This window comes from Erinaceus europaeus, chromosome 10 (genome assembly GCF_950295315.1).
Source record: "Erinaceus europaeus chromosome 10, mEriEur2.1, whole genome shotgun sequence".
NCBI classification, from domain to species: domain Eukaryota; kingdom Metazoa; phylum Chordata; class Mammalia; order Eulipotyphla; family Erinaceidae; genus Erinaceus; species Erinaceus europaeus.
The window spans coordinates 26,600,674-26,627,306 of record NC_080171.1 but is presented as its reverse complement, the minus strand read 5'-3'; the positions used below and the strand labels follow the sequence as shown (position 1 = coordinate 26,627,306).

The 26,633-nt window shown below is 55.1% G+C and overlaps 1 protein-coding gene across 1 annotated transcript in view; it reads right to left on the bottom strand.

Moving 5' to 3' along the window:
- BRD3 (bromodomain containing 3) overlaps nt 1-25,270 on the bottom strand; it is a 41,148-nt gene extending 15,878 nt beyond the window's left edge. Inside the window, exons 1-9 of the mRNA XM_060199341.1 lie at nt 25,121-25,270; nt 15,808-16,126; nt 14,889-15,026; nt 12,402-12,549; nt 11,599-11,813; nt 9,698-10,069; nt 8,067-8,195; nt 4,477-4,668; nt 2,709-2,944 (exon numbers count right to left, since the gene is read on the bottom strand). Coding sequence (XP_060055324.1) covers nt 2,709-2,944; nt 4,477-4,668; nt 8,067-8,195; nt 9,698-10,069; nt 11,599-11,813; nt 12,402-12,549; nt 14,889-15,026; nt 15,808-16,020 — 1,643 coding nt within the window. The 5' untranslated portion in view covers nt 16,021-16,126; nt 25,121-25,270. The remainder of the gene's footprint in view (nt 1-2,708; nt 2,945-4,476; nt 4,669-8,066; nt 8,196-9,697; nt 10,070-11,598; nt 11,814-12,401; nt 12,550-14,888; nt 15,027-15,807; nt 16,127-25,120) is intronic.
- Between the last annotated feature and the right edge of the window lie 1,363 nt (nt 25,271-26,633).

Sequence of the window (26,633 nt, the reverse complement as noted above, 5' to 3'; positions counted from 1 at the left end):
AATAAAATGTATTTTTAAAATTCTTAAAAAGAAATAATGAAAGAAAGAGGGAAAACAAGTTGACACTCTTGCCTGATGACCTATCCTCTAAATCCAGCTACACCTAGACCTATGAACCCACCAAGGCTACTATTTGAAAAGGACAAGTGCAAACACACACACACACACACACACACACACACACACACACACACACACACACACACACACACACACACACACACACTATCCTGCAGCCTACAGACATGAAAGGGATTGCAAGAGAAAATGATAAACAAGCCCATGCTCACAAGTTTCACAATTTAGGTCAAAGAGAACAACAACTAGAAAGGCACATACTACCAAAATTAATTCTAGAAGAAACAGATGCCCTGGCTTGTATCTATTAAAAGAACTGAAGTAGTAGCCTGGGAGGTGGTGCAGTGGATAAAGCATTAGACTCTAGAGTGTGAGGTTTCTAGTTTAATAGCTGGCCTCATATATGCCAGAATGGTGCTCTTATTCTCTTTCCTCTACTTATTATCTCACTTTAATTAATAAGTAAACCTTAAACAACAACCACCATTGGTGAAGCCACTGGTAGAGGTAGTGGTATGCACGCTACCCTGAGCACCCAGGTTTTCTTCCGCTGGTCCTTGCGCTTTGCGTCACGTGCGCTTAACCCACTGTGCTACTGCCGACTCCCAGCACCTGGGTTTCTAACCCCTTGTCCCCACTTGCAGAAGATGGACCTCAAGCATGAGGTCCTAAGTTTAATCCCTGACATCACATGAGCCATAGTGATACTATGGCATACTCTATCTCCCCACCCCTTAATGAATAAATAACTGTAACTTTTCATTTAAAAAAAGGGGAGTTAAGTGATAGTGCAACTAGTACAGTGTACATGTCACCACATGCAAGGATTCAGGTTCAAGCTCCTTCTAGTTTCAACTTGTAAGGGGAAGCTTCCTAAGCAGTGAACTAGTGCTACAGGTATCATTCTGTCTATCTTTTCCCTTCCCTCTCAACTTCTTTCTTTCTTTTTTTTTATAGATTTTTATTTATTTATTCATTAGATAGATACTGAGAAGGGAGGGGGAGATAGCAGAGAGACACCTGCAGCGCTGTTCCACCATTCATGTAGCTTTCCTCCTACAGGTGGGGACCAGGGGCTTGAACCTAGGTCCTTGTGCACTGTAATATGTGTGCTTAACCAGGTACACCACCACCCGGCCCCTCTCTCAATTTCTATTTTAAAAAGGAGGAGGAGGAAAACTAAACTCATGATCAAAAACCTTCCAACATGGGCAGAGGGTAGATAGCATAATAGTTATGCAAACAGACTCTCATTCCTGAGGCCCCAAAGTACCAGATTCCCTGCATAAGGACCAGTGTAAGGATCCCAGTTCAAGACCCCGGCTCCCCACCTGCAGGGGAGGGTCGCCTCACAAGCGGTAAAGCAGGTCTGCAGGTGTCTATCTTTCTTCCTCTCTGTCTTCCCTCGATTTTCCTCTGTCCTATCCAACAACAACAGCAATGACAACAATAAAAAGGGCAACAAAAATGGGGAAAATGGCCACCAGGGGCAGTGGATTTGTAGTGCAGGCACTGAGCCCCAAAGAAAACCCTGGAGGCAAAAAACAAACAAACAAAATCCTGGGTCCATACTCCCAGAGGAATAATGAATAGGGAAGCTATCAAGGGAGGGGATTGGATATGGAGCACTGGAGGTGGGCACTGTGTAGAAATGTATCCTCTTATCCTATAGTCTTGTCAATATTTCCATTCAGAAAGTGATGTCTAGCATTTATGGACTGATAACAATTCTCTAAACCTATCCCAGGAAACAGAAGACAACACTTCCCAACTCATTTCTGAGGTCAGCACTGACAGGTCACAAGACCTGACTAATGCTTCCAACTCCAGAAAGGAAAGTTAAGAATACCTCCTGACTATTCCTACTGTCCCATCTTGATGGCACCCCTGCCACCCTAGTGGCCAAAAATCCCTTGGCCCTCACTCCAACATGCCCCTTCTACTTCCAGTTGCCTCAGCTTGGCCACTGTGCCCCAAGCAGTTCTCAAAGCTTCCAGCTCCATCACCCCTGGGCCCACTCTTGCCTGAGTAACCACTGTGACCTCCACACAGCCCCCCCCCCAAGTCCTGCCTCTCACGAGTCCACTCTCTGCCAGCCAAGGACCCAGCCTCCTTCAGTTGAAACCATGATGACACCTCCATCTTCAAATACCATTGGCCCCCTTCCCAGTTCCAGCTGTGGTGCCCCCGACCCAGCCCCCACATGGAACACCTTCTACTGTCCTTTAGGCTGTGTGTTGACCCTGCTCAGGGACAGTGGTAGGCATCCCTCAGGGCCACTGGCCACAGAAGGAGCTAATGAGACTCAACTCATCAGAGCTGAATCTAGGCCCAGGCCTGCCCTCAGCTCAGCTCAGTTGCCAGTGCCCACTGTCGCCACCCCCAAGTAAAACTCAGGGAAAAAATGCTACAAAACGTTGTGATGCTGACCAATCCCCCCACCCCACCCCCAGGCAGAATAACTATTCCCATGCCCAGTGAAGGTCAGCCCCACAGAGGGCTAGGGTTGGGTGGGGGAGGTGCTGGTACCCTCCAGAGCCCCACCATCTTCCTAGCAGAGAAGTCCTGCAAAGTCCCAGCCCCCCAATTCCAACCTCCCCCATCTTTAGGTGACCAGCCCAGGTGCCCACCTGCTGGCCATGGTGGTGCTGTTGGCCTTCTTGGCTGGAGCCTTCTTCTGCGGGGCTTGCTTGGCAGGTGGGGCCGCCCTGGCCTTCTTCTCCTCCTCGGACTTGGCTTTGTGCCTCTCTTTGTCTTTATCCTTGTCCTTCTTCTTCTTCTCCTTCTCCTTCTTCTCCTTCTTCCTCTTTGGCTTGTTCACTGGGGCTTGAGACAGGGCGGCCAGCTGCTCGTGCACAGCCTTGAGCTACAAAAGGGCAGGTGGTTCAGTTGGGCAGCTGGGGCTGGGGTCCTGGAGCAGCTGGGGCTATGGGACGGCATTAGGAGTGCCCCCTACCACACTCACTCTTGGAAGGCAGACAGGCGGGGAAGCAGTCAGTAGCAAGCCCACTTCCACCCTTGCCACCTCAGGCTGCTGAGGCAGCTGGGCTTTTTTTTTTTTAAGTTTTTTTTTGTAAATTTATTTATTCCCTCTTGTTGCCCTTATTTTTAAAATATTTATTTATTTATTCCCTTTTGTTGCCCTTATTATTTAATTGTTGTAGTTAGTATTATTGTTATTGATGTCGTCGTTGCTGGATAGGACAGAGAGAAATGGAGAGAGGAGGGGGAAGACAGAGAGGGGGAGAGAAAGATTGACTACAGACCTGCTTCACTGCTTGAAGTGAATCCCCTGCAGGTGGGGAGCCGGGGGCTCAAACCGAGATCCTTATGCCGGTCCTTGCGCTTTGCGCCACCTGCGCTTAACCCGCTGCGCTACCGCCAGACTCCCAAAACTGCATTTTTACAGCCCAGCAAAATAGCTCACTGGATAGCACACTGCTTTGCCATGTGTCTAAATGAAGTTCAAGACTGGCCCCCACTGCACTGAAGGGAGTTTTGGTGCTGTGGTCTCTTTCTCTGCCTTTCTCTATTTAAAAAATGAATGTCAACAACAATAATAACTAAACAAGGGCAACAAAAGGGAAAAAATATATATATAAACTTTTAAAAAAATGAATGAGGGGGACTGGGTGGTGGTGCAACTGGTTGAGCACACATGTTACAATGTGTAGGGACCCAGGTTCAAGCCCCCAGTCCCCACCTGCAAGGGGAAAGCTTCACAAGTGGTGAAGCAGGACTGCGGGTGTCTCCTCTGTCTCTCTCCCTCTCTATATCTCCCCCTTCCTCTCAATTTCTGACTGTCTCTATCAAATAAAAATAACAACAAAAAAAAGTTAAGAAAAAGTGGTCTAGGAGATGGCGCAGTGAATAAAAGCATTGGCCTCTCAAGCATGAGGTCCTGAATTCAATCCCCAAGCAACACATATACCAGAGTGACATCTCGTTCTTTCTCTCCCCCTATCTTCCTCATTAACAAATAAAAATCTTAAAAAAAAAAAAAAAAAAAAGGGCACTGGGAGACAATGCTGTAGGAACAGCTGAGCAAAGGGCTTCTGTGGCCCCTGGCAAATGGAGGAGCTGGCCCTCCCGGGAGGCCCAGCATTGCCTTGGTGAAGGAACGAACATCTCCCTTTTGCTCTCTCAGCTTCTTGCCTTAGGCCTTAGAAAGTAGCACCTGCTGGCTGCCAAGCACAGAGGGGTAGGTGTGTAAAGCTAATCAGAGGCAGGAGGGGGACACTTCCACTCCCACTGAGGACACGCTTTCTACTAGTGCCCACAGAACTTCCTGGAGTTGAGAACGCAGCCAGGCCCACCAGAACCACATAGATCCCTGGGGTCCCAGACTGCTGCGTGGTGAGTCAGGTCTCAGCACTGCTCCCCCAGCTGACTGCTCACCTGTTCCTGTAGCTCCGCCAGCCTCGTGGCCCGCTCCTCCTCCGAGTCTGAGCTGCCTGAGTCCGAGGAGCTCTCTTCACTGCTGCGGCTGCTCTCGGTGCCTTTGCTGACCACGGGGGCCGTGGGGGCAGGCAGTGTGGGAGCCTCTGCGGGCTCATCAGGCATCTTGGCAAAACGCATCTCAAAAACGTCCTGTGGAAGAACAGGCTGCCTATGGTCCGGTCCACTCGAAATTCCCTACAGCCCGCCCCCCCATCCGAGCATGCCCCAGCTTGCTCTCCTTCCCTGGGGCCCAGTGGGCACTGAAGCAGGGATATAGGGCTTCCAGAGACAGCCTTCTAGAAAGCAGCTGCAAGTCCCCAGAGGAGACAGGGATCTCCAGCCTCTGGTTCAGGGCCAGTTAAGAGTGCATGACTTCAGAGTCAGGTGGTGGAGCACCTGGTTGAACATACATGTTACAATATGCAAAGACCTGGGTTTGAGCCCCTGCTCCCCACCTGCAGGGGGAAAGCTTTGCAAGTGGTGAAGCTGTGTTGCAGGTGTCTGTCTCTCTCCCTCCCTATCTCCCCCTTCCCTCTCGATTTCTGGCTGTCTCAATCCAATAAATAAAGATAATTTAAAGAACGAGCACATGACTTTGAGCACTAAGTTCTCAGGAGAGCCCCAGCCACGTGTATCTGGGAATCTTTATATCACCCCATTTCTCCACCCTGACTCATGGTAGCAGCACAGCGATCTGCAACTTAGCACCACGAGTTGGCTCAAAATGTGAAAGGCTTGTCCTGCCCAAACTATCTCTGCAAACAAAGTCCTTTGTGAGACCCACACAGAGCGCCCAGGGGTGCATTCTCCAGGGAGGTCCCACCCACAGGCAGCCCCAATTCATCTCAGAGAGACCACAAGAATGGGGAGACCCTTCTCTGCATATGCGCACACCTCAATCTAGTTTGCAGATGCACTGCAGCCCCGCTGAGCAGGCTCTCACCAAACGGTCACGTCCTCTAATCCACGAGCTACAACTAACTAGCTGAGTCTGCAGTCACCATGTGGTCACCAGAAATGATGGCTAGGCCTCATCCTCACCCTCCTGGTGGAGCATGCCCTCCATGGCATGGGAATCGGAGCTGCTATTTGCCCTGCTTGCTGTCTGCAACTGGCATAGCCTGGCTTCCTCATGAGCTGGCCGGAGCACAGCTGACTGACAGAACAATGACTGCACTGTGTCCTGCAGTTATCTGGGTTCAAGACACAGTAGGCCTAGTTCTGGTGGATTCCTCCAGGGATGCCAGGGTTTGCAGGACAGTTCTGCCAAGTCTCCAGAGCCGGCACACAGGCCCCTGCCCCCATAGGCAGTCAGAAACACCGGGCTTCTCCTCAACCTTTGTCTGGGCTCTGGGTGGTCAGAGATGATCAGGTCAGGACATTCAAAATGCTCTGAACAAAGAGCTAGGGACACCATACAAAACCTTCAGGGTCCAGGAGAAAGGAAACAGTACTCAGAGAATACCTGGTCATCGCTTTTGCCTTTTGCGGCCCCTGCCCCCCCCCAAAAAAAAAAAAAGCCTGATGATACAACAGTTAAAATTCTGGTGAGGGGCTGTGGACACAAATAATAGTTATACAAAAGACTATTCAGGCCTGACCCTCTGAGGTTCCAACTTCAACCCCCCAGCACCACCGTAAGGCAGAGCTGAGCAGTGCTCTGTTATCTTTCTCTGTACTTCCTCTGTTTCTCTCTCATTAAAATAAAAAATATACTGGGAGTCGGGCAGTAGCACAGTGGGTTAAGCGCAGGTGGTGCAAAGTGCAAGGACCGCCATAAGGATCCCGGTTCAAGCCCCTGGCTCCCCACCTGCAGGGGAGTCACTTCATAAACAGTGAAGCAGGTCTGCAGGTGTCTATCTTTCTCTCCCCCTGTCTTCCCCGCCTCTCTCCATTTCTCTCTGTCCTATTGAACAGCGACGACATCAATAGCAACAATAATAATAACTAAAACAATAAAACAACAAGGGCAAAAAAAGGGAATAAATAAATATTTTTTAAAAATGTGCTCATAGGTAGAAGTTCAAAAACAAGATCAGAAGATAAAACACAAGTAGAACCTGAACTGGAATTAGCATGTTGCACCAAATTAAAAGACTCTGGGATGGGTCGGGGGGAGAATACAGGTCCAAAAAGGATGACAGAGGACCTAGTGGGGTTGTATTGTTATATGGGAAACTGGGAAATGTTATACATGTACAAACTATTGTATTTACTGTTGAATGTAAAACATTAATCCCCCAATAAAGGGGGGAAAAAAGTGTTGGTGGGATCAGGAGATGGCTGACCCAATACAGCATGCCCTTTACCATGAAGAAGGTCCTGGGTTCAAGCTCCTACACACATGGGACCACCATGGCCAACACTAGAAAAGCTCCGTAGATAGTGGAGTGGTTCCATGGTGTCTCTCCTGCCTCCCTCTATATAAAAAACGGAGACATCAGACCCAGGAATGATGCTCGGCTCAATGAGCACACACAAGGCTGAGTTCACTCACCAGCAACAGAATTAAAAATGGAACAGTGGCCAGGAAGGTGGCTCAGCAAGAAGGTGCAGGACGTGCTGCCTGAGGCCCCAGGGTAATGCGCTGGCTGGAATGCTATGTGCAGAGCAGATGCTCCCTCCCCCTCAGAAAATAGGCATGTCTTTAAAAACAACAATACTAAAATGAAACGCTGGTGCTTTTTAAAGTAAAAGCAACAGGGAGTCGGCCGGTAGCATAGTGGGTTAAGCGCAAGTGGCGCAAAGCGCAAGGACCTGCTCAAGGATCCTGGTTCAAGCCTCCAGCTCCCCACCAGCAGGGGAGTCACCTCACAGGCGGTGAAGCAGGTCTGCAGGTGTCTGTCTTTCTCTCCCCCTCTCTGTCTTCCCCTCCTCTCTCCATTTCTCTCTGTCCTATCCAACAATGACTACAACAATAACAACAATAATAACTACAACAATGAAACAAGGGCAACAAAAGGGAATAAATAAATATAAAAAAATAAAATGTAAAAAAAATAATAATAAATAAAAGCAACAGCTCACACTGAGGGATTCCGTGTATTGATCTGTAGAGAAAAGCATGGGGGCGGCCGGCCTTTGGCAGCAGGTCACGCACATGGGCGAACACGCGCGCACGCAAACATCTGTGAGGCATGTGTCTGAGGATGGCAGGCCCCTGCGTCGAAGGCCAGTCCCAAGCACTGTTTTCCTTACACTTGCCAACAGCTCCCACATTCCTCCCACGTGCCGTCTGCCTTTGTTGTCAGAAAACCAGAAGGCTGCACACATGTGCAAACAAGCAGCACCCAGACAGCAGCCCCAGGCCCCAGCAATTAGCCTGTGCCCGCCTCCACCCACTCTTCCTCTCTCCCTCCCGCCTGAACAGGTGCCCACTGCCCTGAGTCAGCACTCTTGGAAGGTTGTGGTGGCCTGCTGGCCACCAAGGGCCTCTCAGCATCACTCTGCTGGCCATCAGCCTTCCAGAGTGGATGTCCTGAGACACTGGTGTCTTTCTGCAGTGCCAGCCCTGTGCCCCCCCCCCCACCCTGGGAATCCTGCATTACCTGGAGCTTCCTGGCCATGGCCACCACCTCATGGTCTGGGGGGTTGTACTTGTAACAGTTGGAGAACATTAACCGGATGTCAGCAGCAAAGCCCTGGGCGTCTGGATACTCGCGGCTGTCCATCTTCTTCTGTAACACACAAGTAACTGGGCGTGAGATGTAAGACACGCCACAAGGTGGCAGCGTTAGGGACACACTTAAGAAGGTAAGCTGCCTGGAGAGGAGGAGCACCCCACCGTGGAACAACTTCTAGAGCTCATCAGTCAGGGCCCTTTGAGGGTGTCTGTCTGTACTGCAACATGGACTGAGTCGGACCCTACCTACCAGCATCCTGGACCTACAGAGGGGCTGAATACATCCAGAACCCAGTCTCAGTGCATGCCCTACCCTGACCCTTGGAGAATGCCCCGGTAGTGCCTATGCTGCATGGCCCTGGCCCCTGGTATGGCCTTCCTACTGGAGCAGAGTGGCCCAGACATGGAGATCCAGCTGGCACACAAGGTGCACAGATCTCTCTGAGACTCTTGAGTTCTGGTCCCAGTTTGACCAATGGCCACTCTCCTGGGGCTGAGGAATAAGCTGAGGCCTAAGCATACACGATGGGGGGGGGGGCTATTCTCCACCTGCCACTGCTGGGCTTCCACCTTCACCACCACCCTCTGGTCTCTGGTCTCGGCCACGTGGGTGAGCGACTCACGAGGAAAGACAGGCACAGTGGCAGGCTCTAGTGGAGGCAGGAAGGACATTGTGGGTTGTGATAGGACTTAGAGGGCTGCAGCCTTCTCAGTGGCCACCACAGACCCACCAGGCTGACCAACCCTGTGCTGGATCATCAAGACCATGGCCCTGGACAGCCGGGTCAATCTGGCCTCCGAGCCCACAGGCTTCCAAGGGGAATTTGCCCCGGGTTGGTGTCAAAGCAGCTGAGCCCCTAGCCTAAACCTGACAGAAAGAGAGAGGGAGAGAAGGGGGAGAAGGAGGAGAAGGAGAAGAGACAGAGACAGACAGAGCTTCTCTTTTGCCATGGCATTCCTCACAATACCACACATTAGACCAGGCTGATTCACATCAGGGGGCAGGGGTGCCAGGCCCAAGGCAGACCAGGAGCTTGGAGCCCCTCTGCAGGTACTCAGGACCTAGCCCAGCCAGGGTCCTGCCATCACAGATGGGCTCTATCCCACTCTTACCCTGGACCCAAGTGGCTTTGACTTACAGCAAGACCCTGGGAAGTGCTAGAATGGGACAAGAGGGCCAGGCTCCACGTCTCTGCTCTGCCACCTTCCCTCCTGTGGGGACAAAAGTGCCACCCCTAGAGTCCCACTTGTCTGTTACCTGAAAATGTACCAGGATGGGAAAAGGGAAGCATGGAATGAAAGCTGGCCCAGGTAAATAAATGACAGCGTGGAGTGGTGTTTTGTGACCAGCAGGCAGAATTCCTCTTTGCTTCTGGGCCCTGCTTATCTCAGCCTGATGAGACCCTTTTGTGCCACTGGTGGCCACAGCAAATACCCAGGATGCAGACAGGGCAGGTGGCCTGACACCAAGGTCACACAGACATGGCCACCGCAGCCCCACCAGCTGCCCATAGCCCAGCACCCACTCCCAGTGCAACAAGGATGCCACCACCGTACCTTGACGGTACTGAGGTCCATGGGGTGCTTGATGATGTCATGGTAATCATGCAGCTCCAGGGCCTCAGCATCCACTGGCTTGTAGAAGGGCCAGGCGTAGGCAGCGTGCTTCTTGGACAGCATCTCCTTGAGGATGCTGTCACAGTGCCGCAGGTGCTCCGACAGCTTGCCCTTCTTGCCCGCGTGCTGGGGCACCTCACCATCCTCCAGGTCCTTCTTGGGGGGCTTGATGGGACGGCCCCCACTCTCCCGCCGGGCCACCACCTTGGCCTGCTTGGGGTCCGACAGTGGTGGGGGTGACTCACTGCGGCTGGCGGTGATGGCGGATGTGGTGGGTGTGGTGGTGTCTGCTTTCCGTTTCACACCCTTCTTCTGCAACAGGGGAGCGGGCGGTGAAGATGCGACCCAGGTACGTGGGACAGGAGCACTTTGAGAGCTGGACCACCCACCCCGCCCAGGGAAGCCACATCATGCCTGCCCGAGCTGCTCCTGCAGGAGAGGGTCCCAAGGTCACACAGCTGGTGGTGGGGAGGGCTCCAAACGATAGGGCACTGCCAGGGCCAAGGAGTCACCCCAGCTCTGGGGCCTCCACACCCTGAGGTACAGCATGCAGCCACCGGCAGCTGCCCAGCAGCCCTGACCAGCTGTGAGCCCAAGGCCTCCACAGCTGGCTGTGACCCCAAGTGGGACCCAGGCTCAGGAACAGCAAAGGAGAGGAGCTCCTTGCCATTACAGGCCTTGGGGAAGCCCCCTGCCAGGGTCTCAAACAGGCTCTGTGGAAACAGGCAGCTGTGCAGGAAGCAGGAGGCAGGAGGGCATGCGGGCAGGAGCTGGGCAGTGGTGGCAGGTCAGGACCAAGGAGCCCGGGGGCACAGTGAGTGGATGGTCAGCACTGCACCCACAGAGATGCTGAGGGGTGGGGCAGGGCAGGACCTCTGAGGGACATATCAGCACGAGCCAAGGTCCTGGTCCAGCGTGTTTCTGGGGCCATAGCCTGGCCCTGGGGCCTGGTCCTCCTCAAGACCAGCTCAGAGCACTCCCCCACCTCAGCTCAGGCAGTACCAGGCTCCAGCACAGTGGCATGGCTGGGGAGCTGCCATCCCCAGGGCAGGGAGGGGCCCACAGGATGTCAAGTGTGTGCCACCGAGGGCTGCGGGCTCATCTGGCCATGACGAATGGGACATGCTCCAAAACCAGCCAAGGGCCGGGGAGAAGCAGCCTGGCCAGGCGCCATCCAGACGCACAGGCAGAGAAGGCCACAGGGTAGGGAGAGCAGGCGGGGTGGCGTTTACCTTGAGAGAGCCATGTAACCCCTCTGAGTGCCTGCTTCCTCATCTGTAACATGGGGCAAATACTGTCTGCCCCACTGGGCCGCTGTGAGGGTTAAATTGAAGAAGACGACAGACATCAGATTGGGGGGGCGGGGCTGGGGGTAAGACCCTCCAATCCCTGACTGGGCCAGGATGGGCCCTACCTCGAGAAGCCCCCAGAAAGCAGGGGATGCAGACACACAGGCACTGGGGCTAAGGAGCACTGAGGAAGCGGGAACTGCGGGAGCCGAGGGGCTGGCACCTCACCTGCACTCAGCTGGGTGCAGCTGACTGCCAGCCTGCTCTCCCCTACCACTAAGACCCTAAGGCACCCTCCATCCCTCACCTTTGGCCCTCATCCCCCTGGCCCGAAGCACTGCAAGGCTAGGGTTTTGAGGCCAGCCAGTCTGTGGTTAAGCATGGCCCACCTATACCAGCTGTGTGACCTCAGCTCCCTGAGCCCCCACCTGCTTGGGAGCACTGGGCCACCTTGCAAGGAGCAGAGAGAACAGCCCCCTGTGTGAAAAGCCATCAACACCTGGGGAGAGAGGCAGAGGAGGCCACCTTCTGGGTCCTGGACCCCTGGCTCACCTTGATCACAGGCGGTGTGGGTGGGACCACAGGGATGATGGGTGTCGTGGGAGGAGGCGGGGCAGCAGCTGGGAGTACGGGGACTGACGTAACATTTGCAGTGATGGTTGGCACAGGGGTGGCAGCAATGACGGGTGTCTGGGAGACAGTGGGGGGAACGTTCTGAAAGGGGGTCGCCGGGGAGACCGAGGACACGGCCGCCACTTGCTGCGTACCTTGGAGACAAGAAAAGAGGTTGAGTGTGTAAGGCTCTGCCAGCCAGGGAGAGAGAGGCTGACATGTCTAGAAACCTCTGGGGCATGTCAGAGGGGAAAAGAGCCCCTTTAGCAGAGAACCCAGCCCTGTCTTGTATCGGGGCTGCCCCTGCAGGTGCTCCTCAAACCAACAGCTTGCCCCTGAGTGCCTATCTCCAGCTGGAATGACCCCAATGAGTGACCCAGCAGCCTCTCCCCATCAGGATGCATCTGGGTTCCAGGTTCCCAGCCAGGTGTCCATACTGGTCCTCCCTGTGCTCCCCAATAGGTAACACAGCCCACTCCTGTCACAGAGAACACAACATGGGCTACAGAGCCCTAGGAGGGCATGAAGGCCATGGCGTCTGTCCAGGCTTCTGGAACAAGTGGACTCAGAGTAGGGTTGGGACTACGGTGAGGTCATGAGTCCCTCCGCAGAATGGACAAATAGTCCCACCATCACAGGATCATCTCAGTGCTGCCACCAGGTCCCAGACAGGAGCCAAGGGACCCAGGGGACACAGTGTATCTGCCCACACCCATCCACCATCCATCTACTCTTTTCTTTACCTGTGCTCTGGGTTCCCGCAGCCGGTTTCCGGCCTTTGCCCTTGGGAGCAGGGGGTAGTAATTCAACTTCCTCTTGGGGCATCTGGGCTACTTTCTGCAGAAAAATTTTCTCTAAGGCTTGGGCCATTAGCACTATGTCATCTGTGGGCTGAAGACACAGGGAGAGCTATGGTTACATGTTGGGAAAGGAGCCAGGCATTTGCAGAAAGTATCACTGGCTGTATCTCATGAAAAACATTTATTTGCAAACTTGTTGTGGACCTAGAAGGGGGAACAGTGGGGAAAGCATTGGACACTCAAGCATGAGATCCTGAGTTCAACCCCCAGCACCCATGTGCCAGAGTTAATACTCTGGTTCTTTCACTCTCTCTCTCTCATTAACAAACAAATCTTCAAAAAAAAAAAAATTTAATCTGTTGGGTCAATCAGGAGGTAGTGCAGTGGCTAAACATTAGACCCAAAAGGAGCCAGGTGGTGGCACACCTGGTTAAATACACACATAACAATGTGCAAGGCCCTGGGTTCAAGCCCCTGGTCCTACCTGCATGGGGAAAGCTTCACGAGTGGAGAAGCAGGGCTGCAGGTGTCTCTCTGTCTCTATCCCCCTCTATCTCCCCCACCCCTCCCAATTTATCTGTCTCTATCAAATGATAAATAAATAAATGTTTTTAAAAAAGACATTAGACCAAGAGCATGAGGTCTCAACTACTATCCCCAGCATCAGATGTACCACAGCAATGATCTGTTTCTCTTTCTCATTAAATAAATAAATCTCAGGAGTTGGACAGTAGCGCAGCAGGTTAAGCGCATGTGGCGCAAAGCGCAAGAACCCACGGAAGGATCCTGGTTCGAGCCCCCGGCTCCCCACCTGCAGGGGAGTCGCTTCACAGGCAGTGAAGTAGGTCTGCAGGTGTCTGTCTTTCTCTCCCCTTTTGTCTTCCCCTCCTCTCTCCATTTCTCTCTGTCATATCCAATAACAACGACATCAGTAACAACAACAACTACAACAATAAAACAACAAGGGCAACTAAAGGGAATAAATAAATAAATACAAAAAGAATTTAAATAAATAAATCTCTAAATGTCTTCTGGACTACAGAAACAACCCAACTGGCAGAGCCATCAACTTTCAGGCTGGAGGTTCCTGGTTTGCTTTCTAGTGTCACAAGTACTAAAACGGTACTCTGGCTTGTCTCTCTCTCTCTCTCTCTTTCGTGGAGTTTTTTCACATATGCACAGTAAATAAGCCTTTAAGAAATCTGTGTTAACTGGGGAAATTACTTGCATGCCTGAGACCCAGGCACAGTTCACACCAGACTGGGGCTCTGGCTCCTCACTCTGTCGTGTGTGAAGCACATTCTCACACAGTAAATCCATCTTGAAAAAATGTAAAGAAATAAATATCTGTGTGGTTTGGGACCACCATAAACCAGAGCTGGCCAGTGCTCGGGTAGAGACAGAGAGAGAGAGAGGGAGAAGGAAAGGGAGAGAGAGAACACCACTCAACACGTGAAGAGTCTTCCCCACAGCCGGCTTTCTGGTCAAACAGACTTGACCACAATTATTAAATATACCACAAAGATAGGCTGGGGAGACTACATAAGGGCTCTGCAGAAGACTCCCATGCCAAGGCGCACAGGGTTAAGCACACATAGTATGAAGCGCAAGGACCAGGCAAGTATCTGGATTCAAGCCCCCAGCTCCCCACCTGCACATGGGTCGCTTCACAAGCGGTGAAACAGGTCTGCAGGTGTCTTTCTCTCCCCCTCTTTATTTTCCCCTCCTCTCTCAATTTCTCTCTGTCCAAGCTAATAACAACAAAAGTGGGGGGGGGGGGAAGGCCACCAAGAGCAGTGGATTCATAGTGCAGGCACTCAGTCCAGCGATAACCCTGGAGGCAAAAAAAAAAAAAAAAAGACTTCCATGCCTGAGGCTGTGAGGTTCTAGGTTCAGTCCCCAGTGCCACCATCAGCCAAGATGAGCTTTCTCTGTATCTTTCTCACATAATTATAAATACTTAAAAAAAAAAACAAAAACTAGAGTTACATGGAACATCTCTAACCTGCTTTTTGCTAAAAGCCATCCGTGAGTCCCCCTTATCATGAAGAGATGCATTATATGTGGAGGTAGAAATTCCATCCAACATGGGAGCCTCCTGTGGCTGCTTTAGCACTTGAATGATGCCACGCGGTGGCACACCCGGCCCAGTTAAGTGCACGTAGTAAGAATGATGGAATTTCTGCATCACAGTATGATCGTTTTGGGGGTATGTATCAGCCCCCCTCACCAAAGGACACACACGAGCTCTTTAAATTCCCTCTTCTGCCAATGGGAATGAGGTCCACAGAAGGCACAGACCAGGGTGGGCAGCACATGATAGTCACACATGACACCATGGCCCAGGAGGAGCCTTGAGCCAGGTCAGTCTCTCACACACGCACGCACACACACACAGTTTCGGGGCCCATGCTGCACTCACCCTCTTACCTTGTTATAAATATAACAATTTGTAAACATGGTGTTGAAATCCTGCATACATTCACTTGCACTCCAATAATAATTATTTTCTAGTCTCTTCTTAATAGTCCCCATATCCATTGGGTTTTTGATTATTTTATGATAATCCTAGGAAAGAGATGATTGATGTGTTACCTGGGGGTTCAACAGAACTATTTCCAAGATTCCCCAGCATGGTGACCGTATACAGAGCAGCCTTCCTGGGGGAGCTGGTTGGTGGGCAGGGTCCAGATCTAGTCACCCAAGCACAGGTGGGTGTGTAGTTTGGGCAGGAGGTAACACTCAGACCCGATCCAATCTCCTGTCAATCCCCTCACCCCTCCAAGGGCTTTATGCGACCACTGTCACAGACACAGAGCTGTGGAGCTGAGACAGCCCCCAGAGCTGGTCTGCTTGTCACAGATGTGACCAAGCCCCTCCTGCACTCAAACTATGATCAGGGGGTAATATGGAGCCAGGGACTGAGCAGGGTCAGGCTCCAGGCTCCAAGCGCCAGCCAGGGCTGCTGTTTACAATGTTCAGGGTTTCCCAACTGGGCTTCAAGCAAGAAAACTGCCTGAGGGTCAGACCAGTGGCTCCTGGAAGCAGCTTCACCAGTTGAGCCCCTAACCTCAGTGGACACAGGCATCATTCTGCAGGGGATGACCTGGAGCAGTGAGCAGACATGGAGGCCCTGCTCCCCTGCTTTGACCTCCTGACCCCGCCGGCCACAGGGCCCCATCTTTTCCCCTGATGAAGCCACAAGTCCCCCAACACCCCAAACAATCCATCTCTTCTTTGGTCACTGCAGGCCATGGGCCAACATGCCTGGCAGCACCCTTGCCAAATCCACAAGAGCAGTCAGTACGGGGGACGGGGGCACATAAGGCAGGCCAAAGCAGCTACTCACAGGCAGGTTGAGCTTGATGGCATCCACGGGTTGGTAGAAGGGCCAGGCAAACTGGTGTTTCCAGAGCGTCTTCACCACGACATTCTGCATGTACTGCAGCTGGTTAGTCTTGCGGCCTGGCTTGGCAGGGTTGGAGACCTCTGGGGGGGGCGGGTTCACAGGGCCCGGGGCTGCCGGGATGCCCGTGGGGGCGACCACGGTGGTGGTGGACATTCTCCGGCTGCTCACTCACTAGTTGTCACAGCAACGGCTCAAGGAGGTGCTGATGTGCTCGGTGCTCCCCTTGGGGGCGTGGCATCCCATTTCCGGGCCCCAGCACCTGAACAGGCATAGAAGAGGGGCCGGTCACTGCAGGTATCCTGAGCACACTCAGTGGGCACCATAAATGTCCCCACCACTTGTCAGAGTCATGCTGACCCTCACCTATCACAGAACCACTGTTTTATAATTTTTTTTTAATTTATTTTCTCTTATTTATTGTTGTTGTAGTTATTACTGTTGTTGTTATTGATGTCGTCATTGTTAGATAGGACAGAAGAGAAATGGAGAGAGGAGGGAAAGACAGAGGGGGGAGAGAAAGAAAGACACCTGCAGACCTGCTTCACCACCTGTGAAGCGACTCCCCTGCAGGTGGGGAGCTGGGGGCTCAAACCGGGATCCTTATGCTGGTCCTTACACTTTGTGCCACTTGCGCTTAACCTATTGTGCTACCACCCGACTCTCAACCACTGTTAACTTCAGCTCCTGAGTTGGGGGTGGGAGCTAGGGGTGGTATGGGTGTGTGAGATGAAGAGAAGACAGGAGATGCGCCACTCAGGCAGGTGGGGGGACCATGAGGGTGGGACCAGAGCGAGCTGTGGGGGTGAGATAGGAGCAGGGCCACTCTCAGCGCACGGTCTACCAGCCTGCCTGTGACAGGCTGACTCGACACTACTCTTGGCCTGGCAATTGTGGTGCTTGGGGGTAGGGGGTTTCACAAGCAGTAGTTAGCACCTGGACCCAGCAGAGCCAGGCGAGGGTTCTCAGAAGCATGGGCTACAGGAGCGACGACACCCTCTTGAGGGAGTGAAGTTCTATCGTAATCACAAGAACCAGCTCTAGTTGGTGATGGTGGCCAGGGCCTCACCCAATGCGGAGGGTTGGAGAAGAGGCAGCTGCAGGCCACACCTCCATCCCCACCTATTCCCGTAGCACGTGGCTGGCAGAGAAGACGCCACCATGGTCCAGCATGCCTCCAAAGGGAACTCAGGCAGGTGACCCCACTATGAAACCCCCCACCATCTTTTTTTTTAAAATGGTGAAGTCACCATTTTTTTTCATTTTTTTAAATATTTATTTTATTTATTTATTCCCTTTTGTTGCCCTTGTTGTTTTATTGTCGTAGTTATTATTGTTGTTGTCGTTGTTGGATAGGACAGAGAGAAATGGAGAGAGGAGGGGAAGACAGAGAGGAGGAGAGAAAGATAGACACCTGCAGACCTGCTTCACCGCCTGTGAAGTGACTCCCCTGCAGGTGGGGAGCCGGGGTTCGAACCGGGATCCTTATGCCGGTCCTTGTGCTTTGCGCCACCTGCGCTTAACCCGCTGCGCTACAGCCCGACTCCCCCCCACCATCTTTTATAAAGAGAAATCCAGGGCCCCACTTTTGTTCACAGGGCCTGAGCCCAAAGTGGGGGGGGGGGGCTGCACATCAACCCTGACTCCAGGTGACATCTGGGGGAGGGGTGGGTGGCACTTCATCCTGGCCTTACACTGATGAGTGCCTCACGAGCTAAGGATACCACACACGGAGCCTTCAGAGCACCCTGGTTCACCCTGTCCACCATCACTGAGCCCAGAACACACTCGCTCCCATTCCCGAGCGGGAAACCCTTGCTTGCTTGCTTGGGGAAACGCTGAGGCTGCCATACGGACCCTCAACCTGGGCCTCTACCTTTCCCTCCCAGGGCTCCACAGACAAAGCATCGAGGGGTGCTGCTAGGACTCCAGGAACAGCCTTGGCACCCTGGACCCAGCACCAGGAGACACACTGTTCCCTAGAAGCTGTGGACAGGAGCTCCTCACACAGACTCTCCCTGTCCTCCCAGCAGGGTGTGTGTGGCTGAGAGGTCATGCGCTCTGACATCACTGCTGTCTTCCACCGCCTGAAATGGGGGCTCACACATACTCGGTCCTACAGGTCCCTTGCTGACCGTGCCTTCCTCACTGGGGCTGCTGAGGAGCCAGCTCCGTGGGGAGGGAGGATGGTAAACTGCAGGCAGACAGAGCATAATAAAGCTCAAGGCCTCCCAAGTCTACTCTACTCTCGGCCACTGGCAACCTCCTCTGAGGAGAGGCCAGCAGGAGCCCTGGGCAGTGGGGGGGACAACCTGGGCCAGTCTGACCCCCCAACCCAGCTGGCTGACCCACTGGAGGCACCCCGGGAAGAAGGCCCATAGGACACCCCTAAGTCCTGGCCACCTGGGCTTGGCCACCAAGGGTACTGAGGGAGGTGGCAGCAGGAGGCTCTGGAGCTGGTTTGCCATAAATGCAGCTGATGGGAAGTAGGGAACAGTGGGGTGCTCACACCCTCACCAACCCAATGCAAGCTAAGCTACTGAGACCCATGTTAACATTCCGGGCTGCAGTTATGATTTCTCTCCATGCTCATCTTCCCCAGCTAAGCCCTGAAGGGCTCATCAATGAAGTCCATAGGGCATGGAGGCATGGATGGGACAGGCATGATCCCAGTGGCAGATGTGTACCTGGGGGCTCCTCCCTGTGCCCCCAGCTTGAAATCTTCCATACCACCAGAAGAGGGTGGACCCCTTTACCTCAGCTGCTCAGGCTCCTGTGTCCCCTATGCATAACAACCGGAACTTGGGGGGACAGCACCTTTCTCACCTGTCCGGGAAAAGGATAGGAAGGGGGGATGGATTCAGCTGGGACACAGCAGGACTGCTGGGGGTAGGGGTGGGGAGGTCAGGGACTCCAGTATTCTAAGACCAGAATATTCTAAGACACAAGACACCTGAGCTCTGTGAGAAGCAACATCTGGCCCCCGCCTGCCCTGGGGGGGTGGGCAATGTCACATGTTGAGGGTGTAAGAGCCTCAGGCAGGGCTGGAGTTAAGAGCCTGAGGTCTACATTCAGACCTCCTGGGGCGAGCCAACACCAAGCACCGGCACCCAGCACCCCTTCACTGCAGCAGACCTGTGGTATAGACCACATGCTCTTCAGGGTGGGCAGTCCCTCAAAATGATGCTAGGGCTCCTGTCTTGTAGCAACCCTACCAAACCCCAACCCCAAAGCTGGTGCTGCTGTGGGGACATGGCACAGTCCTTACGCAGTGTGCACTCAGGGTCAAGCATAGCAAGGCAGGAGAAACTGAGGCTCAGGGGACCTGCTTGCTGTTCCTCTCCCAGAGCAGGGCAGCAGCACAGGCAAATCTGGGTGAAAGTCAGACAGCTTGCCTTTGATGGAGGGGATCTGGAACTGCCCAAAGCGGAAATGTGCAAACCACAAAAGCCCTCAAGCACCAGGCGAAAACCCCAGAGCTGGGGTTCAGGGAGATCCCCAAGAGCTAGAACTTGGGGAGGAGCCTGCAGGCCAACATGCAGGTGGGGTGGTCTACCCCTCCCGACACCCCCCCCAGCAGTGGGTCTCTCCCCAGCTACTTCCCCAGGGCCCACTAGACTGAGAGCTGACTCCTTCTTTGGAGCTGGAAATCAGAACAAGACTCAACCTAGCCCCGCAGACTGACTAGACCTGGGGCCTGTCAGAAAACACTCCAGGAAGCAGTCCGGGAGGTGGCCCAGTGGTTAAAGCATTGGACTCTCAACCATGAGGTCTCGAGTTCAACCCGTAGCAGCACATGTACCAGAGTGATATCTGGTTCTTTCTCTCTCCTATCTCTCTCACGAATAATGAATAAATTCTTAAAAAAGAAGAAAAAAAGAAAAACACTCCAGGCCGTCTTTGGGGTTCCCCCAACAGATGCGGGAGAAATGGGGGGCCCTACCTGTGACCATTATGGCCTAACACCCTGCCACTGCAGCACCCAGTGTACACAGCGACCCTAATGTAGGCAGAGATGGGGGGGAGACATCATCCCTTGGTGTGCCTGGCCCTGCTCAGATCACCAGCAAAAATGACCTGCAGAGAGGTAGCCCCTGAGCAGGGGAGTCTAAGAAGGAGGGAGGGCTCTGTAACCCAAGGGGTCTGCTGCCTCATACTGCCCTGGTCTCCTCTGTTCTTGACATGATGGGGTCCTGTGGGCTCCGTATGGAGGAGGGGGAGGTGCAGGCCCAGAGGTGAAAGGGCACAAAGTGAGAAGGCCAGGACATCCTGGGACAATCCTACAAGACCAGCTCATCCAATGGTGGACAGGCAGCCCCACACAGGCAGCAGCCATCTGCCTGGCCCCCAAGCCACAGGAAACCAGATCTATGCAGGCAGGGTGGCTTTGGAGACAGACAGGGCCAGCTGCCTTCTTCAAGACCAGGGAGGGCCAAGCGAGGGGCCCAAGGGCAGGCAGCAGGCAGGTGGGAGCCCCACTTGCTGGATACTACCAGCTACTGCCTCTAGCCCAGCACCCACTCCAGGGACACGCAGACCCTGCCCAGACTTGCCCCAGCACCCCTGCTCTCTGAGTGCAGGGTCCCCAACACCAACAGGCCAGGGTCACCCAATGTACAGGAATGCACCTTGGCTACCCTAGAAGCCCTGGCTCGCTCAACCCTCCCACCCGTAGGAGCCCACCTCTGAGGAGCCCCTTCTTGTTGGGATGTCAGTCTCAACCAGTACCCCAAAACATGCTACAGGAACAGCAGTGTGGTGACAGTTCAACCAAAGGGGGCAAGGGTAGGGTACCCCTCAATACAGAAAAACAATCCCAGGAACAGAGATGCTACACCATGGTTGCTTTCTAGAGGTGTAATCCCCACACACACACACCAACAGGAGGCTCCAGAGATGGGACAGACAACACCCACCCCCTGCCAGCAGACCGAGCGTCCCCAACTCTCCCCAGGACACAGTAAGGCAAGAGGAAGTGTTAGGAGGCCCCTTGGCCCAGGGGTGCTGGGGAGGACATGTTCCACTGATTTCTCTGTCCCTGCCCCTCACAGTCCCACATAGACAGGGTCAGTGCTTTAAGCATCAGGGCTCAGTGTCATGTGCCTGAGACTCCAACTCCAGCACTTTCCAGAACAAAGCTGTTCTGGGGCCCAGGGGGTGGCCACATACTCTCTCTGCCCTGAAGCCCTACACCTGGCCTGTGCTGTCACCATCCTGGTTGTCAGGGTCCTGGAGCCTAGTCACTGCGCCGCCTGTGCCAGGCCCTACAGAGCCACCCGTACAGCCTTACCAGGCCTCTCTGAAGCCACCCCTTGGGACTGCAAAGGGTCAGGGTTGGGGGACCCAGAGCTCCCTACCCACACTAAGGACCAGAGACATACAACAGCCACTCCTGCCACCTGCTGGGGAGGGCCAGTGACCACCTGGATACAGTGTCCCCCCAGTGATGCCCAAGAGGCAGCAAGGTGGACTGGGAAATTGACTACCCCACCCTGTTAGCTAGCACCCCATCTAGCAGGTGAGACTGAAGGCAAAGGAGAGTGGGGGACCAGGAGCACCAAGTCCCAGTCCATTTCCAAAGTAAGAGGCAACTGGCCCTGCCCTCATGAAGGTAGCATTAGCCTTGGGTAAATCGGGGGCTTAGCGGGGTCTCCAAACCAGACTCCCCATGCAGAAGCCATATCTAGGCTTCCCTAGAGCAGGAGCTGGACACACCTTCCTGCCCATGGAAAGGCTGTAGGAGCCCAGAACCCTGACAGGGGTCACCCAGAGAACACGGGGACACTCCACTAAGACCAGCCTTTGAGGTTGGAGGGACAGTGCCCCCCCATGAGCTCCCCTCTCACTATCAACGTGAATGCTGCCTGCCAGGGAGCATCTACCTCTACAGAGATGGGCACAGGGTCCCTGTGACCCCCACCACAGAGGGCTCTGCCTGAGTCCAAAATGGACCCCCGTTAATTCTGAACCACCTCTTCCTGCTGTACCCCAGGGCAGCACCGAGTGCCTGGCCCATGTCCTCAGGTGTCCATGAGATGGCAGGAGCAGAGGACAAGCACCTGTCCCAGCAGGATCATGCCCCGTCTCACCCTTGGTCACATCATGTATCTTTCGCCCTGTTAATAAAGTGTGTGTGTGTGTGTGTGTGTGTGTGTGTGTGTGTGTGTGTGTGTGTTGGGGTCGGAGGGTCCTCTCAGTCCGTGTAGAGAAGCGTCCTTCCTCCTGGTGAGTTTCTGCTCAGCCAGAGCCCTCCTGCAAGACTGTGCACACACTCTCCTGCCAAGAGGCCGAGTGTCATCTTTCCTCTACAGCCAGGCTCCAGGGATGGGAGCTCCCAGGCCCCGCAGCCTCACAGTAGCCACATGGTGCCCCCACTGCAGCCCTATCTGTGTGCGCCTCAACATCACACCAAGCGCCAAGCCAAGTTCAGCTGCCAGGCACGCAAGGGATACTTAGATGAGGTAACCGGTGCCATGTACCCCAGTACAGCAGCCTCCAATGTGCTGGAAGAACAGCCCAGACCCTACTTAACCCCTGATGGTCTCTCTCAGACTTCAGTGGTCTGCAAAAATGCTAAAATGGTTTTGGCCTGGCCCCACAGTACAGTCACAAAGATCCTAACCAGCAGTCAGCTGGAGAACTGATTCTCATAAAAAATATATATATTACCTGCAGCAGGGGAAGCTTTCCAAGCAGTGCTGCAGGTCTCTTTCTCCCCCGCCCCATCTCCCCTTTCCCTCTCAATTTCTGTCTCTATCCAATATATATTTTAAAAGTCCCAAAGAGGTCAACACAGCACAAAAACAACACACAGCTCAAGTTATCTCTGCCCCAAACACACTCTGTCCCCAGGGAGGGACGCTGCAGGTGGGAGTAACCCCAAGACAGGACTGCAAGCCTCCCCACTTCTCAGATGGAGGGGTTGCGGATCCTCTAAGCAGGGTGCAGGAGCCAGGGGACTTGACTGCCAGGGGCTGTGCAAACGGTCGCATGTGCCAGTCTGGTCCCTCTGACCTCCAAGCCATGTGGCCCAGGTCCAGTGATAGCTGCTTCAAGCCGAGGTGCTCGAAGATCCTGAGGACAAGAAAAGGAACAGGCACCTTTGCCAACCCATATGACTTAATCAAGACTAAGCACCTTGAGAGCAAGCAACTTTGGGTAGGTCCGGTAGGTCCGATGGCTGCTGAAGGGTGTCTGGGTGGTGCCCCACCGCCCCCAGGGCCCCCCTATAGGCTGAACAGTCCTGTCAGTCCTGTACCAACGGAACCACTTGGGGGCTGTGGCCGGCACTCCCCCAGGCTCTTTGCCATCGAGAACCAGGAAGTGGCCATGCACCTCACCACTTGCTGGGCACTGGACTTGGGGCTGGCAACTCGCCCAGCTGGAGGAAGAGGGTGCAGGAAGGAGTGGTGGGTGGCAGCCCTGGGCTGGGCGGATCACTGTGTAACATCTCCCCCACCCCCCTCCACTTTCACTTTCCTGCAAGGACTGATCCTCTCCTAGTAGAAGGCGGGAACAGAGTGTTTACAAATTCAGCCCTTTATTGAAAGCTCACTTCCGAAGCATGCGTGGCAGTACTCTACTTCTTACAAACAAAACAAGAACTGAGCAAGGCATGTGTACCCTGAGGACACTTCTGAAGTCCGTCCTCCCTGGACTTCCAGGCTGGGGCTGGGGCTGGGGCTGGTACTGCAGCTCAGCTCAGAGGCTAGAGGTGAATTCCAGACCCTTGGACTGAGGTGCAAAGCCCTCAGGTTACAGGGGCCTTCAAGAGCCCTCCTGCCCAGTCTCCCGCACTAGCTGCCAGCACTTATTAAGACAGAAAATGGCAAACACTAAGCTTTATTTGCAAATGAGAGACCACATTCCCGGGCTGCCCCAGGGCTGCCTGGAGGGAGGGGACGGAGGTCCCTAACCCTCTCGGACTGATCCTCACTGGGGACCAAGGCTTTTTATCCCCTTAAAAGCCAAAACAACCTCTCCCACCGCACACAACTTCACCTAGAGTCAGGATCTACCCTGGGTCGCTCCAGGGGACCCAGGGATAGGACCCCCATTGGGAAAGAATAGGACTGAAAGTCTACAAAACAACAGGGATAAGAAAACTTTATTCAGAATCCTCGAAGGGAGGGGCTAGCAAGAGCAGGAATTCTTCCTCCCTTCCCCCTCCTCCACTCAGCTCTTAGCTTGCCCATGGAGGTTGATAAGATCACTCCTGTGTAACTTTGGGGTAAAACCCACATAGATCTTCGTGGAAGGACGCCAATTAAGACACTCCTGAGCAGAAAATCTCTCATCCAAAATGAAGGGTTGCAGGTCAATGGCGACTGAGCTGAGCAGAAGGAAGTTGGACGACAAGGCCATGCCCCAGCTGACAATCAACCCCTTTTGGGTGCCCCCCATTTTCACCTCTCCAAGGCTCGCTCCCCCTCCCCCCAACCTAGCCCTGCCCGCGTGAGCAACTGGTGGGGAGACAGGACCGTGCACAGCCCCAGTTTTATTCACAGGGGAGCCCTCCAGGGCCGTGTGGGTGTGCGACTTTGGGTGGGGGGGCTTCCTCCCGCAGGGGGGTCTTATGCCACGCTGTCATGCCGTGCCCACCCCCAGAGAAAAGAGAGGCAGCACCCCACGCCTCCACCTCCACCTTGCCCGATTATTAAGATGGGATTAGCGTCCTGCGAGCCTGGCTGCCGCGATCCACAACTCAGAGCGGCTCCAAGTCTGCTCGGGGTGCCTGACCCGGTGCAAGCCGCCCCCCGCGCACAGCCGCGGGCTGTGGGGAGGGAAGAGCCCAGCCTGGCCCCCGCCAGCCGCCTGCAGCCACGGAGCCAGCACGGCCCGGGAGCGCACGACACCGCTTCCCGAGCGCCGCCTCCCGCTCACCCCGCTCGGAAGATGGCGGGCAGAGCGAGCGGGGGGAGCCCTGCGGTGGCGGGAGGAGCGCGGGGGGCCCTGCCAACTCCGGCTGCGCGCCCCGGCCACGGCGACGCCCCCGAGCCCGAGCCGCGGACGGGCCAGGCGGGCGCGGGCCCCGGGCGGCCGCCGCGCTTTGTTGCATCGTGGCCGCGCACAAAGGCGGCGGTGGCAGCGGCACCCGGGGCGCCCGGATCCCTGGACTCGCCGGCGGCCTGCGCGGGGCGCCCGGAGCGCGCTCCCCGGCCTGCCCGCCCGCCCGCCCTCCCGGCCGGCCCGGCCCGCCGTCGCCGCCGTGCCGCCCTCCGCCCCGCGCGCGCAAGGAAGCAAGAGAAAGGCGTACTTGGCCTCGGCAGCTGCGGCAGCCGTCCCCTCCCGGCCCGCGCGGCCGGCTCCTCTCTGGCTCGCCGGCCCGGGCAGCATAATAGACGCGCCGAGCCGAGCAGGGCTCATGCGCTGCGCCGCAGCGCCTGGCGGGAGTAGTAGTCCAAAGCCGACCCCGCGCCGGGACCGCCCAGGGGAGGCCGCGCCGTGCGGACTACATGTCCCGGTCCCCCCGGCGCCGCGCCCCGCCCCGCGCGCCCCCGCCCCACCGACCCGGCCGCGAGCGGGGCTGGCCCGGGGGGCGCGCGGGGGCGGGGCGTGGCGGCGACGCGAGGACCCGGGCAGCCCGCCCTCCCGAGGCCGCGGACGCGCGCCGCGGGCGACTCTCCGGGGGCCCCCGGGAGGCGCGGAAAAGGCGGGAATGCGGCCGGCCTCTGCGCCGCTCCCGCATCGGGGTTCTGGGCGCCCGAGGTGGCCCTGGGAGACCCGGACAGCTCAGGGCCGGGGCGGGGCGCACCTGCGGGGTGCCCGTGTTTGTAAACAAACCGCGCGCCTAATTAGCCGGGCGAGGGCGCGCGCGGGCGGCGGGGGCGGGGCGTCGGCGCGCGCGCAGGGGGGCCCCGCCCGAGGAGGAGCCGCGCTCAGCCGCGCCCCCCGTCTGGGCACCGCCCCCTGGCTTCCCGCCCCTTCTCGTTCTCAGGGGCGCGCGCGCCCGAGCGCCTTGGGCTCTCTGCATTCCCAGCTTTAAGTTCTCGCTGCCGGCAAGAACCCAAGGCCGTGTCGCGGCCCCCAGCCTCAGTTTCCCCATCTACTCAGTGGGGGCAGCCAGGCACCACCTCAAAGTGTCTCACCTAAGATTCTAGGAGAGGTGAAAACCAGAACCTATCCCCCTCTTTTTGTTTTTCTGGATTTGAAGACAGTTTACGGACACGTTGCAGATCTTGCTTGGGTGCATACATAAGAATCCTTTTACTCGGCTGTAACTTAAGCTGGGTGCACCCCAATAAAATGTCAGCAACAAAGCAAGTTTTTCTGGGTTCAGCTGCTAGGTTGGCAGCAAGAGTTTCCTCGTGTGGGCTGGATCCACGCCAGGCCCCTGGGTTCACTGGGTTTATTTCAGGTGAGGCGGGAGCACGGCTGCCCGAAATGCACACGTCTTTATATTAGTGAGTCAAACCGGGGTCTCTGCTGAGCCCAAGCAGCCTCGTAGCCACCCATTCGGACTTTATCCTGTCCCAGGTCTCCAGGTGAGGAAACTGATGACTGACTGGGTGACCTGCCCTGGATCAAAACCCCAGTTTCAGAAATTCCCCAAGTCTCCGACTGTCCCTGCAACAGCTGGAGGCAGGTTTTGGAGGAGGTTCTGGCTGAAGAGCTGTGTGTTGTTTCCAGCGGGGGAGAAGGTAGTGGGCACAGTACCTTCTGCTTCAGTCACTTCCGATGCTGCACCCCCTTCCTATGTGGCTCACCCCATTGAGTGGACATTCAGGGAAATCTGGCCTCCAGCGTGGGCCTCCTCACTAATTAAAAAC